Genomic DNA, 17,743 nt, shown 5'->3' on the forward strand with positions numbered 1-17,743 from the left:
GGCCGGGCCGGGCCCCGCTGACCGCCATGCTGACCTTCTTCCTCGTGTCGGGGGGCTCCCTCTGGCTGTTCGCGGGTGAGTCCCCGCCCCGTCAGTGTCCCTGACCCCGTCTCCAGTAGGCTATGGGGTCTTCGCCCGAGGTGGGAGTGTTACATCCCCGCCGCCAAGCCCCCATCCCCGGCTGCCGGGCCGTCCCTTCAAGGTCCCCAGGACCTCCTAGGTTCACCCTCTGCCCCCAATTCCGGCGGGTTCCGGGCGCGGTTTGGAAAGCAGCTGGGTCTGCGGAGACCACATGGGCCTTACTCCCCGCGACCCTGACACAGCCTCCCTCTGGTTCTCGCGCCCCCTCCCCTGATGGCGAGGACCTCCGCTGATCAGATTAGGCCCCGAGCCAAGGCCGGCGGCAGACTTATTGCGTCCTTGTCCATCTCCTGGGACCAGAAACCGAGGGTGCTGGCCTCCGAGGTCCCGCAGCAGGTCCGCGGCGTAACCAGGACTGACCTGGACTTCCCGATCCCAGCCAGGGGCCTCCTCACGAGCCCTCCCGCCCCGCCGTTCAGCCAGAACACAAGATTTCTGTAGATCGGGGTTCCCCTGGCTCCTTTGCCCTATCCGGGACTGTGTCCCGCCACTTCCAGCCTCTTCCCCTCCGCCTCACAGAAGTCACCCCTGCACTCTCTTAGGACTCTGCGAGGACCTGGCTGGATCTCCACTCAGCGCTCCCCTCACCCCACCCTTTATACCCCCTCACCTGCGGTCTCACCACAAGCCCTCTTACCTAGTAGCTCTACTACCTGCACCAGCCGCTCCTGTCTCTGAGCCCTGGGTCCCCCAGATGCCACTGAAGAAACTCCACCCCCTACCCCCATGTGCAGATGCAGCCTGACAATTTGTGTGAAGTGGTTGGTCCTTAAATTGGCCTTAAACCTGGCCTAGCCCAGAGCAAATGCCCTGTGAATGTTAGTGTTAATTGTTATTTTACCATGAGAAGTGGTAGCAAAATCCTTTCTGAGCCAAAGAAGGGGAGGAAGTTGACCCTCCTGAAATTTCTACCTGAGGCTTTGCGTGTGTTATTTAATGTTCACAACAAATTCGAGGAGGTTGGTCATACCATCCTTTTTTTAACCAGGGCTCAGAGGTTAATTGGCTTGCCCAGCGTCACACAGATATCTGGCAGACTGGGATTTGATCTGAAGTTTTAATTGATCCATCCGCCTGTACTGAGTGCATGGTTGTATCAGGCCTGAACCTGGAGGGTTGGTGGGCCAGGGCCAGGCAATCACTTCCCCCACCCCCACCATTGCCCTGAGTTAGGCCACAGGGACACTTCCCTTGAGCTGGGGGAACGAGTGAAGCCTCTCTAATCCCCTCAGCTCCCTAAGCTCCTTCTGTCTGCCAGTGTCTGTGACAAGCTATGCAGGGCCACTCTGGTCCCGATGCATCTCTAACAGACAAGGGCAGGGCTAGAACTGGGGTCGGGGCAATCAAAACAATGATGATTATGGTGACAGTAATAGCCGCCACTTATTATCTGAGTGGTGAGTAGTCTCGGAGCCGCTCCCCCCTTTGCCCTGCTGTCAGGAGGCCCCCCCCAAACATGGAACCAAAGCCAGCTCTCTGTGGCTGCAGGGAGGTGTCTGGGGCTCCTGGGCCACTTGTGGCAGGGGTCTTCAGCAGCCTGTGAGAATAAGCCTCTCACAATGTGGGGTCCTCGTCATCCAGGGAGGTTAGCTGACTCTGACTCCAAGTGACCTTCCGTCCTGGTGGAGCATTTCCTAAAGTGGTCAAATGCCTCCTCTTATAGGAAAGCGGGGGGTCTGTCTCACTAAGGGCCTTGCAGTGGCCAAGCAGGGCAACTCTTAGGTGGGTAGCAGCTTCTTTCACAGAGGCCAAGCTTCTCAGTGCAGAAAGTGAGAGGCTGAAGTTGGTGTATGGTGCTCATTGAATAGAGTACCCCAAACATACACTGGGGGCATTCTTAAGTTATGTTTCCACCCACCTTGGGACTTTGCTTGGGCTCCAGCCTTTCTCTGGGGGCAGAGGAGACTCCTGGGCTAAGAACTGCAGTTTTGTGAGCACACCTGAGAACAACTCTGCCTTGTCATCTCCAGGACTCCATGGGGCAGCTGCCAGCTCCCTTCCACTTAGCCCAAAACAGGAGGCAATGCCACTCTTATAGTAGAGTTTTATGCTTTTTGCCACCCAATCTGGCCCCAGAGAGACAAGGCAGGGCCAGGCAAGGACTTCCTTTAGAGAGAGAATGACATAAAGAGGGAGGAGGAGTCCCCTGGAGGAGAAGCTAACTTGAGGGGGGGGACGGTGAGCAACCATGTGCTCTAGACTGCGTCTATCCCATTCCTCACTGGAGATGCCAGCACTGAGTTCTGGGCCAGCCTAGATCTCACCTATGTGTTGAAGAGTAGCCAAGGAGACAAATAAAATAGGTCCAGCATGAGTTAGATGCTGGGTCTGGTGTTGGAAAATGTGCTCTCAGTGACATGAGACTTGCCTCTCAGGGGACAATGGGAGCAATGGTTTGGAGCTTCTGCCTCCTGTATGGCAACTTCATGCAAAGTAGAAAGAAACACTGCTCTTGGTGGATAAATTTCTAAAAGGGCACCTCTTCCTCCAGGCTGATGCAGCCCTTTGCCCTCGTACAGGGTCCAATCTGCTCAACTGTATACCCAGCCATCGGTGACATCTGAGTGGTCATTTGCAGCATACAGGGGCATTTGTCAGAGATATGTTTGCCAAAGTCTGAGTAGAGGAAGTCAGACCAGAAAAATGTTCAGGGAGGACTGCAATGAGGGATGAGTCTTCAGGGTCTTGTGCCTAGGAAATCTGGGTTGTAGGAGGGGATTCTGGAGGAGAGGGCTTTATTAAATAGAGGATCCCTCTATTTAGCTGCAGTGGCCAGGCTGAGCCACTCTCTTGGAGAGTGGAGGCCAAGAGAGTGGTGGGAGCTGTTATGGTGTTATGGATGAGAAAAGACGTGGCCCGAGAATGGCTTGAGTCCAGGAAGGAGAAGAGATGAACCCCCAGCCCTGACCCCTGTCTTAGGGGAAGCAGGGCTGGCCCTGGGGGGGTTAGGCAGGACTGCCAGTCCAAAGACTGGTGTGGTAGACATCTCACTAGATGTTCAGGGCAGTTGCAGATTTGCATACTCTGACTCAGCTCAGTCCCACTAGATCCTTCCCCTAACCCTCTCTTGGCTCCCATTAGGGTGGAAGACTGGCTTTAGATTTAGGGTCACCCCCGGGGGGTTCAAGATGGCAGTTTGGAAATGGGATAGGCAGAAGAGATGGCTCTCTGGCCAGCTGGGGACATGCCTCACAAATGAAGAAAACTGGCTTTGCACAGGGTGCATGGACAGGTAGCACCTTCTCACAGCTCTCCAGCCTGGATGGTAGGTACATACTGACACCAGGGGGCGGCAGAACCCAGTCATTATGCTCTCCCGCTAGTTTTCTGTCCCTTGTGATTATAAGAGTTCCTGGGTTACCCTTCAGAAGGCTGGGTTTGGCTCAGCTACAGCCCCAGGACTGTCTCATACACAGGGTGAGTGAACACGAGGCTCTGGCTTGTTTGCAAAAAGAGGCAAAAGTTATAGCCTTTTGTATAACAGAAGCTACACTGAGGTATCCGGCCAGCACCTGGCACATAGTAGGCCCTCAAATATTGAATGAAGTACTGGGTGTGTATGGAGGTGTTTTTATGGGGGAAAGGAAGTGTTGTTGAAAACCTGCTGACTTAGCCACTGTTTCACTGAGCACCTACCATGTGTCAACCACCGTGGTCTGACTCTCTAAGCTTTCTTTCAGTCTTCTCACAACACTGTGGTGCTGTTATCCCCATTTGCTAGATGAGGCACTGAGGCCCAGAGAGTTTCAGTGGTGAAGCTACTGTTAGATCTGTGAGTCAGACCACATTCTCAAACTTCCAGTCCAGAGAGGGACCACCAGGCATAATTAGCCAGGACCTGTGTCCCCTTCAGCAGAGGACACAGGCAAGGGCATGGTCTTTGGATAGAACAGAGTTTAAAGAGAGGACATGTGTAAAGTGCCAAGAGGAGGGGCTGGCACACAGAGAAAGGCTCCTTTAATGTTAGCTAAAATTATACCAACTTGCCTTAAATGAGGTCCAGATTTCTGACATGCAGAAAAGGAGTAGGAAGAGAAAAGGCATTTCGGGCAAAGGGACCCATGTGAGGGAAGAATGAATGAAGTTGAGGGACAAAATCTGCCTGACCAGTGAGGTTGCCAGGGCTGGGCTCTGTAGGCCTAGGATGTCACAAACTTCACTTGTGCAATGGTTGCATCAAAGAAGTGTGACTAGAACTGGGCATGTGGATGGCCAAAGTGGCAACATTCCTGTGCTCCACAAACCGCATGCATCCCCTGGTGGGGACCCACCAAACTGCAGTCTTTGGCCTCTGACTCGTCCTATGATCTCCTTGTCTCATCTCTGTGTCCCCAACCCAGGGTTGCATATAGAATGTGCATCAATGTTTATTGCATAAATTAATGATATAAAGAATTCCCTGAGAGTAATTTATTTTAATAATTATGTGTTATAAGCTGTTTCCTCACTACAAGCCAATCAGTAAACAACAGAATTTTAGTTCGCTCCTGCTAAGATGCCAGGCTCTGTGCCCAACTGGGGGATGATACCATTATGCTGGAAGCAGTAGGGGAAAGTAGGTGAAAACTCCTTGCAGGCGGGGCCAGGTTACCCTTCACTGGAGAATCCTGAGTGCTGAGAACCAGTGCAGCCCAGAACAGAGTGATGTGCTCCAAAAGTGTTTGCTGAATGAATGAAAAAAACTAAATGAACCCATGGCTTCAGGGTGATTGATTCTGTAGAAGATAGTCTTTTCTGAGGATTGTTTCCTTGGAGCTCCAAGGTCTGGTCTCCTGGTAAGCTAGGAGCTCTGGCCACTCTACCAAGATGAGAGGGATCCCCAGTCAGGGTTCTCATTTCACTGGATGGTTTGATGGAATGGCTCCATTCCCTGCCTTGGCCTGCCACTAACCAGTCATTGGTCCCCAGGATTGGTGGATTGAGGGAAATGCTGTGGAAGAGATACCACTTGGGCCCCTTGGGATTATCCTTCAGGATGACCAGGGGTGGTTCCCATCATTCACTGGGTTGGTGAGGGAGCCCCTTGGTAGGTGTGGTCATTCCCAGGCCTATTTCCTTTGTGTAGCTCCTGATTCATGTAAAGTTTGAATGGGAGGATGAGTTGTGAGAAATTCTGGGTCAAGCTGAGCTGTCTATTCTGAGGCCTAACCAATAGTCTCAGACATTGGAGGATCCCAAATCCCAAGAAGTTCCACCTGACCCTATTCACCAGCTCTTCCCAAAGACACCCTTCCTCTCCCTGTGTCCCTAGACCAGGCACTCAGCCTAGGGGGTGTCCAGGGAGTGTTGGGGATGGCTAACTTCTGATTTGCCATCAGTCCATTCAGGCCTGCATTCCAGATCACTACCTCCTGGGGCTTTGGAGCAGGAAGCCTGGCCAGTGAGGGAACAATCAGCATCTCAGTTTTCAGATCCTGGGATAAGCAAATCCGGCTTGGCACCTGCTGTAACCAGGAACAGACTTAGTGATTGATGGCTATTGGAGGAATGAGAGAGAAAGCAGGCAGGCCCAGGCTGAAAGGGCAACTTTAAAACAGACCCCACTGATCAGTGCCCGGAATCATGACTCACTCCCAGCACAGCCTGACCCACCAGTACAGGAGGTAGATCCTGAGGGACTGAGCAGAGCTTAACCCTGCTACAAAGCCCTGCTATTCCTTCTAACTTGGGAGTCTGTTGTAGGGGTTCAGACTCCCTGGCCTACCCACCCCTGCCCCAGACCTAGTTACAGACCCTTCTCTTCACTGATGCCAGATGTTGCCAAATAGACAGAAAGGCCACTGGGAGGAACAGTGGGGTCAATCAAAGGTTGGACAGAAAGGGCAACTGGAGGCCACACAGCAAGGACAGTTAGAGCTGGGGCAGAGAGCAGCAAGATGGGACGTGAGCCAGCTAGTGAGACTGGACAGGGAGGTTGGCTGGAGGCTGGATGTTGAGGCCCTCAGACCAATGAGAGGAAGGCAATTGTTAGCAAGGAGAAGGGAGACCCAGCTGGGGCCCATGCAGGCCTGCAGTGACCCTTTGACTTCAGAAGGTTCAGCATTTCTGGCCCCTCAGTCTCTAGAGCCGAGGCTAGCTGAGGCTTCATGAAGACACCAAGACCACTCAGCCCTCCTGCTTAGTGGCTGGAGAACTTCAGTGTTAATGATGACTGTACCTTTCAGCAAATAGGCTGGATGTGGTTCTCTGGGGGACACCTTCAACTTATGCGTACTCTGCAGGCTGCCTGTCCCCAAGTCTGGCTATGTCTGGCAGGGAGGGAGGGTTGGGAAGGAGAGTTTGGAGAAGAAAGGAGGGCAGGCCTTCTCCCAGCCAGTAGGCTGGTAGGGTTTTGGAATACATGTGTCCCTGATCTCCTTGTCACAGGCTGATAGCAGGGAAGGCTGTGACCTGTGAAGCCCACTTTTCCAGACCTGGTTCTCTTTCCTCCACTTCCTGCTTCTCCTCCTTAGGCAGCTCTGTGATCTCTCACAGAGACACACCTGGCATCTTGGCTTCATGAACATATTGTATGGTCCCAACTAACAGTAGAAAGACCGGAAGGGGAGGCAGCAGTGAACAGTTGTAGGAGTGGGTATTTTCTTTGGGCTGAGAGGGTGACAAGGCCTATCTCCCTTGGATTGTGGGAAATCTGTGAAACACCCACCAATCCTCCTGTTGGTTCAGGATCAGTTTCTACAGTTTGTCCGAGATGTCCCCTCAGGCTAAATGATCACATGTGTGCTTGTGATCTTGTTGTGTCATTTCTCCTGAATGGGAGTTTGAGTGGCATCCATGCTCTGTAGGATACCAGATCTGTGTTAAAGGACAGTCCCGGTGACCATGGGGTGCCAGAGGAGATGCATTTCTGTCCACTGAAAGTCTGAAAAAGATTGAAGTCCCTGATCTTGTGGTACCTCTTTTTGAAGAAGGAGTCTGAGCCCTGGAGTGTCCCTAAAGCTAGTGTTCCTGAACACTAGGCTCTGTGTTACCATAACCCCACCCCTGTTCAGGGGCACTCCAGGCAGCACCACTGTGGGCACCAGGCAGAGGATACATGTAGCCTCCATTCTTAAAAGTCCTCTCTGTGTACTGCGAGGCATTCCTATTTACTTTTTTCTTCCTGTTTATTTATCCATGTTTACTACTGACACCATGAGGATTACTGAAGTTTCCTTATACAAAAACGTTTACTACCTCAGCTATTACTATTTTTGAAAAGGACAGAACCAGCAGAGCCTCAGAAGGGGCTGGTCCTCTTTCTTGGTCCCTCCCCCAAGCCCCTGACCTTACACAGTGCTTTCCTCAGAGCCACAGCACCCTCTCCAAAGATGATGGGTTCCCTTCAGCTGGTAGAAACTGAGAATCCAAGTGATGGGTGCTCACGGCGGGTCAGTGTGAACAACGTCCAGTGACCTTCCTCGGGCCAGCTGGGGCCTCGTTTTGCTTTGGTCTGAAAGACATTTTTGTTTTCTGGTGAGAACAGTCTCAGCCTGGCCCAGAGCCAGAGCTAGCGGCAGGAATACAAACCCTTTCATGTGACAGACCCAAGTGGAGTGATGCAGGCCCTCCAGCAGCAGGCCCTCCCCTGCTGCTCCAAGGGAGACGGCTATTTGCATATTCTCCATTCATCCTGGCCTTGAAAAGGAGGCCTGAGTTCCCAGTGCTCCCTGCCCAGGGCTGGGCTGCTGGAGTTCAGTGTTAACCCTGTGGTCACCATGGCCCCTCACAGGCCAACAAGGAGACTTGGCCGCTGCCTGCACAAGGGCAGCTTAAGGCTGCAGCTGCTGTGCAGCCTGACCTCCAGTGGGGTGATTCAGGAGGTGGCAGATTCCTGTTGGCCTGCATGACCTTTGCTGAGCTGGAGGAAACTCATATTCATTTCTTCTCCTGGCATTCAGACCAGAAATTTTTTCAAAAGTATGGAGAAGTCAGAAAACTAAGCTATTTATAGAATTTACCAGAAAATTTAACTATTTACAATTTTGCTAGAAAATTTAAAATTTACCCTTAACCAAAAGTAAAACTCTCTGTTTGTTGTTTTTCTATTTTTATTTTTGCTCATTGTCTAGTCTACAAAAAAAAAAAAAAAAATCACTGACACCTGGAATGTTGGGTAAGGAAGACTTGCCAGCTCCTGGCTGCAGCAGCAGTCCCTTTGGCAGAGATGGAGAGACATACACTTACCTGAGACACTTTTGCATCTCCACACCCCGGGGTACTAGGTTAGATGAATTGGTAGGCACCATTAGGTGTGAGCTGTGACTTTGAAGGCATGAAGCATACATGTAGTACCTACCACAGTCTTTTTCCTTCTGCAACCAAGTGCCATCCTGCCAGCCTCAGCTTCCTGCCTTGGTCCTTATTATAGCCAGGTCCCTGCCTCCTTCCCACCACTGTGCCTGGGCTCCTGTCATAGGCTCTCTCTGTGACTAGCCAACCCACTTCTGTCACTCTGCCACAGTCCGGCTCTCCTCTTTCCACCCTGGCTGAGGCTGTGTCTCAGGTTCTGTCATTTGTGCATTTGTCCCCAAGCAAGTATCCCCAGAAGACCAGCAGTGCTCCTAGGTGAACAAGTAAGAAAGCAAACTCCTCTCTTGCTCCCCCCACCTCAGTGACCCCAACTGTATCTTGGCAGGACCCTACCTACTTCAAGGGGCTTCCCTCTAGCTGAAGGGGTTACAACCTGTCTTACCTAAACTTGAGCCTCTTTCAGTTGGGCTCTGAGCACATGGCCCTGCCACGAGCAGCCCACATGCCCTTGCCTAAGCTTGAACCTGTGGTTCAAACTCAGTTTGTGGTATGTCCTCAGATTGGGCAGGTGACAGAAATGGATCACTGCCCTGAGGCCAAGATACTGGCAGTCCCAACCTGGGCATGGCTGGGAAGGGAAAGGATCATGTTGCAGCCACACAATTTGGCTTCCTGCACGGTGGGGCCTGGCCAGAGGATGCCCTCTGCCTGCATTGGTGATCACGGCCCTGGCCAGTCTTCTAGGGCTCTGCCTTCTGTCCTAAGGCTTGGTGTGGAAGGAACTAGTCTCATCTACACCATCAGTCCTGGTCATCTTACCCTGTAAATATTTCCAAAGGGAGAGCTGCCATCTGCTGCCCCTCTTTGCTGAGAGAATTTTGTCATGTCTGATTCATGGTGAGGGTAACCTTTATCTCAGAGTTTGTGAAAGACACTGTGTTTCTGTTTGCTCCTCTGTTCTCAAGGCCATTCATATTTTAAAGTTCCTGAGAGTGTTGTCTGAGCCTGGCTTCCTGGTGCTATCGTCAGGAATATGGGCCTGCGTTCCCTGACCAGGGCTTAGGGTGAGTGAGATTCTTGGGAGGTAATGTCATGAGAATAGGGGGCAAAGGGTCAGTGGAGGCTGCTAAAGGTAAGCGTTTTCACAGTGAACTTGGGCTGGTTGGGACAAGTGGCTTCAAAAAGTAGTCAGTCACAGCTAACCATAGTTGGGCCTTTCTACATTCAAGGGGCTGAACTGAACCTTCAGAGCTAATCATTGGGCTCCTCTGGGAGGCTCAGCAAGTGAGCCACTATGTAACCTGGCAACCCCGTATCCTGGGCCCCTATCTCATGGGGCATGTGCAGCAGGTCTTACCTGACAATTTCCGAGTCAGGGAGGCTTTTTGCCCCATATCTGCCCAGTCATCTGTGGTTCTGTGAGTCTAGTTAAAACCTAAGAGGAAAATGGAGAGAAAGCTCCTCTCTCACAGCAGAGATGAACTTGAATCCCTGTGTGGACAGGGTGGGTGTTGGGCAAGTGTGGGCTATTGTTTGCATCTCTGCAGGTCAGGTTCGCACAGGTGTGATGAAGTCTGTGTGTTTTTTAGCCTTGCAACTGGGCCACATACTTGCTAGGGCTGCACTGCTCCTTAGCTCCATGTCCCCAGCACCCTGCAGGGTCTCCCACCAAACACTGGATTTCCTGTCCTAGAAGTTACCCTAAGAAGCATTAAAGGAAGCTTTTTTTCTTATTTGAAGACATCTCTGAAGATGTCTGGAGAAAAGTAAGGACCCAACCAAGAAGAAAGGGTAAAGGGTTTTGTGGGCTGAAGGCAGGTCCCCTGGTATTTGTGCATTTTAATCATCTGGATTGGGGAAGCTGGGGCCAAGTTCCAGGTAAGGGCTCCTGAGGCAGGAAGCTCTCCTTGTGGCCTGCCCCAGATGGTGAGGTGAGCAGTGGAAGCTGAGTGAGCAGTGGAAGCTGTTATCAGTCCCACAGAAGATGTTGCAGGTCTGTGATCTCTAGAGTTTCCGGCAATTGGGCAAACAGCTCCCAAGAGATAGCTCAGAGCATGGGGTCATGGCCTGGGACATTCTTGCAGTAGGGGAATGGGGATGTATTGGGGTGGACAGTGGCCCAGTCTGAGCAGACTCAGAATTGCCCAGTATCTCCTGGTGTAGTTAGGGCCCTTGGTGGGGGAGAGGGGTGATGAAGGGATGGGGGATGGGGGGGAGGGGAAGTGGTGGTGAGCTGGACTTACCTTTTACTCACTAGCAGTTGCCACCACGAGCCTACTGTGTGCCCAGTCACATGTTAACTGCAGAAATAGGCATGAAAAAGCTACAAAAGTAGACAGGTACCTACCCCAACCCTCGCCCTGTGAAGATGCCTCAGCAGGAGTGAGGCCCTGGGAGTCTCTGGGACCTCATCCCAGTCTGATAGAGGTGCTACAGGAGTTTAGAGCTCAGCTTTGGTTCTAATAGACAAGGATGTAGATTCTGGCTCCAGGGTGACCATCTCTGGGCACATCAAGAAGCAGTGTCTCTCAGGGCAGGCGTTAGAGAGGGGCTGGTGTGCTGCCCAGGGCTCTTGTGGGGGAGATGAGCCACTATCTTCCACCTGCTGACCCTGATCCTTGGTCTGGAGTGTCTCCACTCCCCAGAGCATCCCTGATCAGATGTTTCATCTGGAACTGTGCCCAGTTTCTTTCTTTTCCCCAAGCAGACTGGTTATGACCTTGTAGGGCTGGGGAGCAGAGGCAGCCACTAGGAGAGGCTGGAGACAGTGTCCCCAGGGTGGATGATGCAGTCCTCCCTCAGCACCAGAGATCTGGCATCCCCACCCCTCACTCCCCACTACTTCCCACCACCTCTACCGCTCATGCTCACTACAGGTCCCCAGTCCATAGCAAAGGCCCTGGCCCTAATCAATGTCTCAGATGGGTATGTAAGGAGGCTTTGTCCTTAAGAAACCCATTTGGCAAACTCCCTTGCAGGACTGAAGACAGGGTGGGGTGAGGAGAGAAGCAGGGGCCTGTGAGCTGAGGCTCTGGCAAGCTGGCAGAGTGAGGGTTAAGGTTGGGTTGCTTGGCTCTGAACTGATCTGAGCCAGCACCGCCCCATGTGCCCATGGAGGGGGGGCAGCGGGGGACTTGAGGGGCCAGCAGCTCCTCACAGAGCTGCTCGGTGCCCTGGTCCCCGCCAGACCTGCTCCTGCAGCCACCAGGGAGCCTCTGCCACCTCTGCCAACGCCTCTGCCACCACCCGGCTTCACAGAGTAGGCGGCTGTTGCTATCTGCTGTCCCCAGGAGGGTAAACTTGGGGCAGGGCCTTCGCCACTTTTGTGCTTTGATCAAGATGTGGTAACTTCTTTCCCTGGGCCTCACAGGCCCTATAAAGGGAGGCTGGTTCTAGTGGGACCAGCTCAGCCGCCTCCCCAGTGCCAGGAGTCTGCTGGAAAGGTAGGGTGTGAATGCATCTACTTTTGCAAGTTGTCGTCGAGCCCCTTTGTCTGGCAAAGAGACGAAGTAACCGCTTCAGCTAATTACTGTCTACTGAATGTTTCCCTTACTACGTGCCTGGCACTGCATTCTCTGTCCATGAACTTGTTGGAGACGAGCCCCAGAGGAATGAAGTGACTTGCCCAAGGCCACACAGCTATCAAGAGTTTGAGTCAGGATTTGGACCCAGGTCAGTTCAGCACTGTAATCTCCCTTTTGGGCCCTTTCCTAAGCTTGTTTGCTAGAGTCTCTGGGCCCTGAGAGAGGGTATAATTTTCTTTTTAGAGCTCTTCCCTGAGAGTTGAGAAGATTCTTTGATATTTGATGGCTTAACTGTGTTTACTATTTCTGAAGTCCTTTGAGGTTTACAGAAGCCCAGACCCCACTGCAGGAGCCCCCCACCCAGGTTGACACAGAGGAAGCTAAGATGAGTTTAAGGGTGGAAAGAATCTGAGGATCGTGGAGGGCCTCCTCACCAGCATGAGTTTGGACTCTGGTTCCAAGGCAGTAGGGAGCCAGATAAGGTTTTTGAGCAGTGGTCCTATCCATGTATCAGGAAAATAACTTTAGTATCAGTATAAGCATGGATTAGAGCATGGAGACATATGATGAGGATGATATGGAAGTCTGGGCTGCACTTGGTGGCTGCCAGGCCAGGAGCTGCGGGGGTAGAGAGGAGTGGCCAGGTTTGAGAGATGTTTAGGAAGTCATTCTGACGAGACGTCCAGCTAGACTGTGAAGACCTGGAATGCTGGACCAGCAGAGGGTCCTTGGAGCCAAGCCATGGGCCTCAGGACCATTTCCACAGGGATGGCGTTCTGGAGCTTTGCCTCTACCACGCCACCACCTTGGCACCAACATGCTTCCCACTGGGGACCCTTTCTTTCTGAATTGCAATGGCTTTCTCTAACCACCCCCCATGTACCTTAAATTAGCAGAGGACCTGGTGAGGTAGAAAGAAGTCCCAGTCCCCCCAGCCTGTGTCACCACTTGGTATTCTGAGCTGGGCTGTGCTAGAGGAGAAGACATGGGATATGCTGGGTGAAGAGGAGGAAGAGGCTAGTTCACACTAAGGCCTGGGTCTTCTTGCCAGGTGAATATTTACAAACACTCACAGCCGCTCACTTGCTAACACCAGCACCACTGATTCCCTTGGATGCTGTCTATACTGCTCCCCACTCTCACCACAAACATATACCTCTTCTGCAACCAGGAGAACCTCCTGGGGAATGGAAGGAGGCAGCCATGGCCAGGACCCTTGGGACCACTGAGCCCCACTCTGTCAGCCCCAGATTGACAGAGAGGTATGGAGGTCAGAGGAGGACAAGGCCCTGTGAAATAGTGAGATGAGACCAGACTCCGTAGCCTAGGCTCTGCCCTCTCCCATGCCAAAGTCTTGGTGGCTTGGGCTGGCTCTGAAGTCAGTGTCCTCAGAAGACCTGGACTTGCAGTTCAGCCCTACAGTGGCTCCCAGGTCTGAAGGGAACCTCAGGACAAATGCAGGCCATTCTGACTGTCCAAGAAGACCTGTGAACCTGGAAAATGAGACCCTCTGGTTGCTGCCCAGCCAAGGCAGCTGCAGGCCCAATCTCAGGGCCAAAGAAGTTGCACCCACTGCAGACACCTCCTTAGGGGTGGGCACCCAAGTGGGAGCATGAGGAAGAGAGGACAGACACGCCCTTTTCCCACTGCCCTTCATCACCCCAGGTGGGAAGGGAAGGACCCAGCCAGGAGAAGATGATGAGTTCTTGATGAGAGGCTAGGAAGAAGGTCACCTCCCATGGTGTGTGCATGGCAAACAACAGCAAATGACTGTCTGACAGGCTGATCCCCCCGTATAAGGCTCTAGTGGCTCTGAACTTCTCCCTACCCTTCAGAACCTGGGACTGGGCTCTTCTGAGCAAGCTGGAGCTGGTTCACTGTGGGTTCAGCACCAGCGGGAAGGAAAGGGTGGGTAGTGGGAGTGGGTCTGCCAGTGTTGGCAGGGAGTGACGTGGCCATGCCACACAAAGGGACGGTTTTGGAGACTACAGTCTTGGACTTGTGTCCAGGCTCTACTACTTGCTTATTGTGTACCTTGCTCACTGAAGACAGTAATTTCTTCAGTGGATTCTCTGTGTCCCTACCTTAGAAGTAAGTGTCTGGAGCTCCAGGAAAGGGCTTCTCAGGCATCGGAAATTCAGGAAGTTTAGACAACTTCCCCTTTTTCCTCCACTGAGGACTTTGATAATGTGAAGACAATTGAAAGTTCAGCATACCCAAGAGACCAGCGTTACAGACTTGTGGCACCAACCTTTAGATAAGCTTTCATGGGATTACAACTTGATTTTCTGAACAGAATATTCAGTTCCCTAAAGTGCTGCTTTTTTTTTTTTTTTTGAGTTGGAGTCTCACTCTGTCACCCAAACTAGAGTGCAGTGGCCACTCCTGGCCACCGCAGCCTCGACCTGCTGGGCTCCGGCTATCCTTCCACCTCAGCCTTCCAAGTAGCTGGAACTACAGGCGCACGCTACCGCGCCCGGCTAATTTTTTGACTTATTGTAGAGATGAAGTCTCGCTGCCCAGGCGGGTCTCGAACCTGGCCCTAAGTGCTCTTTCAACTTGACCCTTTGTATATTTGCTTCCCTCGGCCTGGGACACCCTTTCCTCTTCATCCTTCAGCCTCAGCATCAATATTACTTCCTGCCAGAAGCCTGCTTGGACTCTCCATACCCTGAGTCCTATGAGTGCACCTTCTCTGGTTCCCTGTCTGATCCCAGCACTGCCCACTCCCTCATATGTCTACCCCTGGGACTGAGGGCAGGCCCAGCACTGAGCTAAGTGATAGCAGGGGCTGTGTTGAGGGTCTGTCAGATGGATGGATGAATGGTTGGATGGATGGATGGATGGATGGATGGATGGATGGATGGATGGATGGCTTTGCAGTTCTAGGCTGTGTTCTCTGAAAACTCCAGTATTGCACCAAATGTCACAGATATACAAAGCTTAAGGTCAGTGAGCAACTGCTAAGGACAGGGACGAGTGGTAGTAGTGAGGTCTCTGTCCAAGGTTCTCTCTAAAACTTTTGGGATATATAGCTGAGTCTTCAGGGACTGGGCAGGTATTTCTTGGACTTTGGCTTCTCAGTTCATCGAACTCATTAAAAGAAATGCCGATCAGCTCAGCACCCACCCCAAGAGATAGTGAGCATGTCTGGATTTTCCACTAAGTGGTGAGTCATTTACCTGATAGACCTAGCTCTGGCTTTATCTTCCCATCTGTAGCTTAGGGAAGTAAATGTCCCAAGAAGGCCTGCTGGTCGCCTGGCCAGAATCCTCCTCAGAGTGATTCTCCCTGGTGAATTCACCGTGGTCTGTAGCTGGGCCTCTGCTTTGGTGATGCAAAACCTTAATTTGATCGATGTGCCAGGTGGTTCCTGTGGGATGGCCTCATAACTGACCCAGCTCAAGGAGGCCACTCGTAAAACTGCATTTCCAGCTCAGGAGCTCAGTGAGAATGCTCCTCTTGGCTGGGGGCTCACCCAGAGTCATGGGTGGCTGATGAGTGTTCCCAGGACTCAGACAGCCTGCTGTACCATCTACAGAGCATAAATAAACTCCTTCAAGGGGCTACAGTGCCTGGGCCCATTCACCTCTGCCCAGTTTTCAGGCCAGCCTGGACCAGGCTTGCCCTGATCCCTTTTTTGTTTTTTGGGCTGCCTTCTTGGTCTGATAAGCTTGTCCCTTAGCCATCTCTTTAGTCCTCTGAGTATGCCAGATGCAGTGCAAGGAGCTTTTCTTGTCTAAGTGGCACTTCCCATTTTAAAGGTGGGGACATGGAGGTTCAGAGAGGTAGGATATGCTCAACCTTCCATTGCTTATAAGTGAAAGAGAAGGAATTGGAACTGAAAAGCTTTGCTCTCTCCTTCTGCAATGACTTTACATGTCACTGACCTCATCTCCGGTGTGGTGATGTTATAGTTTAGCACAAATACAGTTTATTGGGATTTCAGCAGATCTCTCCTCCCTTGAGGGTCAAGCAATTGTTTGGCTCATATCCTGTGACTATAGAGTAGCCGCTGTTGTGTTTCTCCTTGTTTCCCAAGAAGGAAAACCATAGCTGTGCTTCCAAAGGCCAAGGGCCCTAGAGGAGGGTGCCTGTGGATGGTGCAGGGCAGCCCAGAGCCCACCCTGCCATCACTGGGCTGACAGACCTGTGGGTGTCCTGTGGCACTCCTAGCCCCAGGTCCCACTGGGTAGTGGCATAAGGGAATCCTAGTGGGGATGCCAGCATTCAATATCTGGCCCACCCTCGATATCTTCCTCAGTCCTGGGCAAGGGGCAGACCTCTGAGCCCAGCTGGCTGTATATCTGCTCTGCCAACACTTCTTCATTTAGCAGCTAACAGGTGGTTGCAGGAGGATGCAGGAGGCCTCTAGGGCCTGCTCCTTTTGAACCCAAGTCAGTCAGTCACCGGTGCTTCTCATAGACCATCACAATGTCCTGCAGTAGGTGGGTGTGGCACCTTGGTTGCCATGTGTGACATCACAAGAGATGCTGTTTATTCCTATGAGTTTACACAGCACTTAGCTGAGTCTTTTCTTTTGAGCCTTGATTTCTTTCTCTTCCTCCCAGTTTAACACTTGCTTTCCCTCTGCCACCCCTTTCCTTTCCTCTGGACAGAATCTGGGGGGCCATGGAGGACAGCACAGGGCTCAGTTAATGGCAGGGTCATCTGTACCTCCTAGTACTCAGTCTGTGTCGGTGCAGAGCCTTAGTGCTCATGCATTCAGATAGGACATTGCCATCATGTCATGAGGGCTAAAGGTATCTGTCTGGAGTGGTCTGTGCATTCTTCCCCTCTCCCTTCTTCCTCTCCCACAGGGTGGGACCTGGGGTTGGGAGCTTGGAGGGGCAGCCTGCATCCTTCCACCCTACTCATCCTGTGGGAGCACATCGCTGTGTTGGGCACTTCTGCTGTTCTTCCCTCTTCTCCACAACCCAGGAGCAAAGATAAGTAAAATTCTATGACAGCAGTCACACAGGAAGGCAGAGCACCCAGGCCCTAAGGCCCAGGAGGCTTCGCTCTCAGATCTGCCAGAGCACTGGGCCCTGGAAAATATGGAAGCAGAACTATCAGCCATGGCCCAGAGCCCTGGTTCTCAGGAAAAGTGGACAGAATGTCTGACTGTCGGGTGTGACTGCTAAAGGCTCTGGCCTCTCCCTGGGAAAGGCCCTTCCAGGTAGCCAACTTCTGGGGTGTGCTGTGTGGCACCAGGAGACAGTACACCCCAACTCACCCAGACACTGCCCTACGATATATTGGGCTAGATCCTAGCCAGGGTCAGTATGCTGCCTGTGGTCCAGGACCTCTTCCTAGCCTGCCCGTCAGGCCTTATCTGCCCTTTGTTTTCTGCAGAGTTTGTCCTCTCACTTCTGGAGAAGATGCAGACACAGGAAATCCTGAGGCTACTGCGGCTGCCTGAGCTGGGTGACTTGGGTCAGTTTTTCCGCAGCCTGTCAGCCACTACCCTTGTGAGTATGGGTGCGCTGGCCGCCATCCTCGCCTACTGGTTCACTCACCGTCCGAAGGCCTTGCAGCCGCCATGCAACCTCCTGATGCAGTCAGAAGAAGTAGAGGTGAGCAGAGTGGGAGCAGGTCAGCTGGAAAGTTGGGGGCAGAGGACAGGCATCTTGAAGGTAGAAGCCAACCTTGTGGCTTATTTGACTTCACATGGCCCAGAGAAGCTCTCAGCAGCCTTGAGCAGGGTTTCAAACCTTCCAGATGCTCCTGCTGCCTCTCCCAAGAACTGCCCCTGGGTAGAGGCTGACCTGGGCCTTGCACTGGGCCTCTGGTTTGCCTCTTCTCCGGTAGGAGACCAGACTCATTGGTGCCTCGGTAAGAAGCCT

The 17,743-nt window shown here is 52.4% G+C and overlaps 1 protein-coding gene across 1 annotated transcript in view; it reads left to right on the forward strand.

The window, feature by feature from the left end:
• Positions 1-6: 6 nt before the first annotated feature.
• The window catches only part of ACSL6 (acyl-CoA synthetase long chain family member 6), a 62,708-nt gene continuing 44,971 nt past the window's right edge, over positions 7-17,743 (forward strand). Inside the window, exons 1-2 of the mRNA XM_008067673.2 lie at positions 7-75; positions 17,253-17,473. Coding sequence (XP_008065864.1) covers positions 27-75; positions 17,253-17,473 — 270 coding nt within the window. The 5' untranslated portion in view covers positions 7-26. The remainder of the gene's footprint in view (positions 76-17,252; positions 17,474-17,743) is intronic.

This window comes from Carlito syrichta, unplaced genomic scaffold (genome assembly GCF_000164805.1).
Source record: "Carlito syrichta isolate Samal-C Ts95f unplaced genomic scaffold, Tarsius_syrichta-2.0.1 Scaffold309733, whole genome shotgun sequence".
In the NCBI taxonomy this organism is placed as follows: Eukaryota; Metazoa; Chordata; class Mammalia; order Primates; family Tarsiidae; genus Carlito; species Carlito syrichta.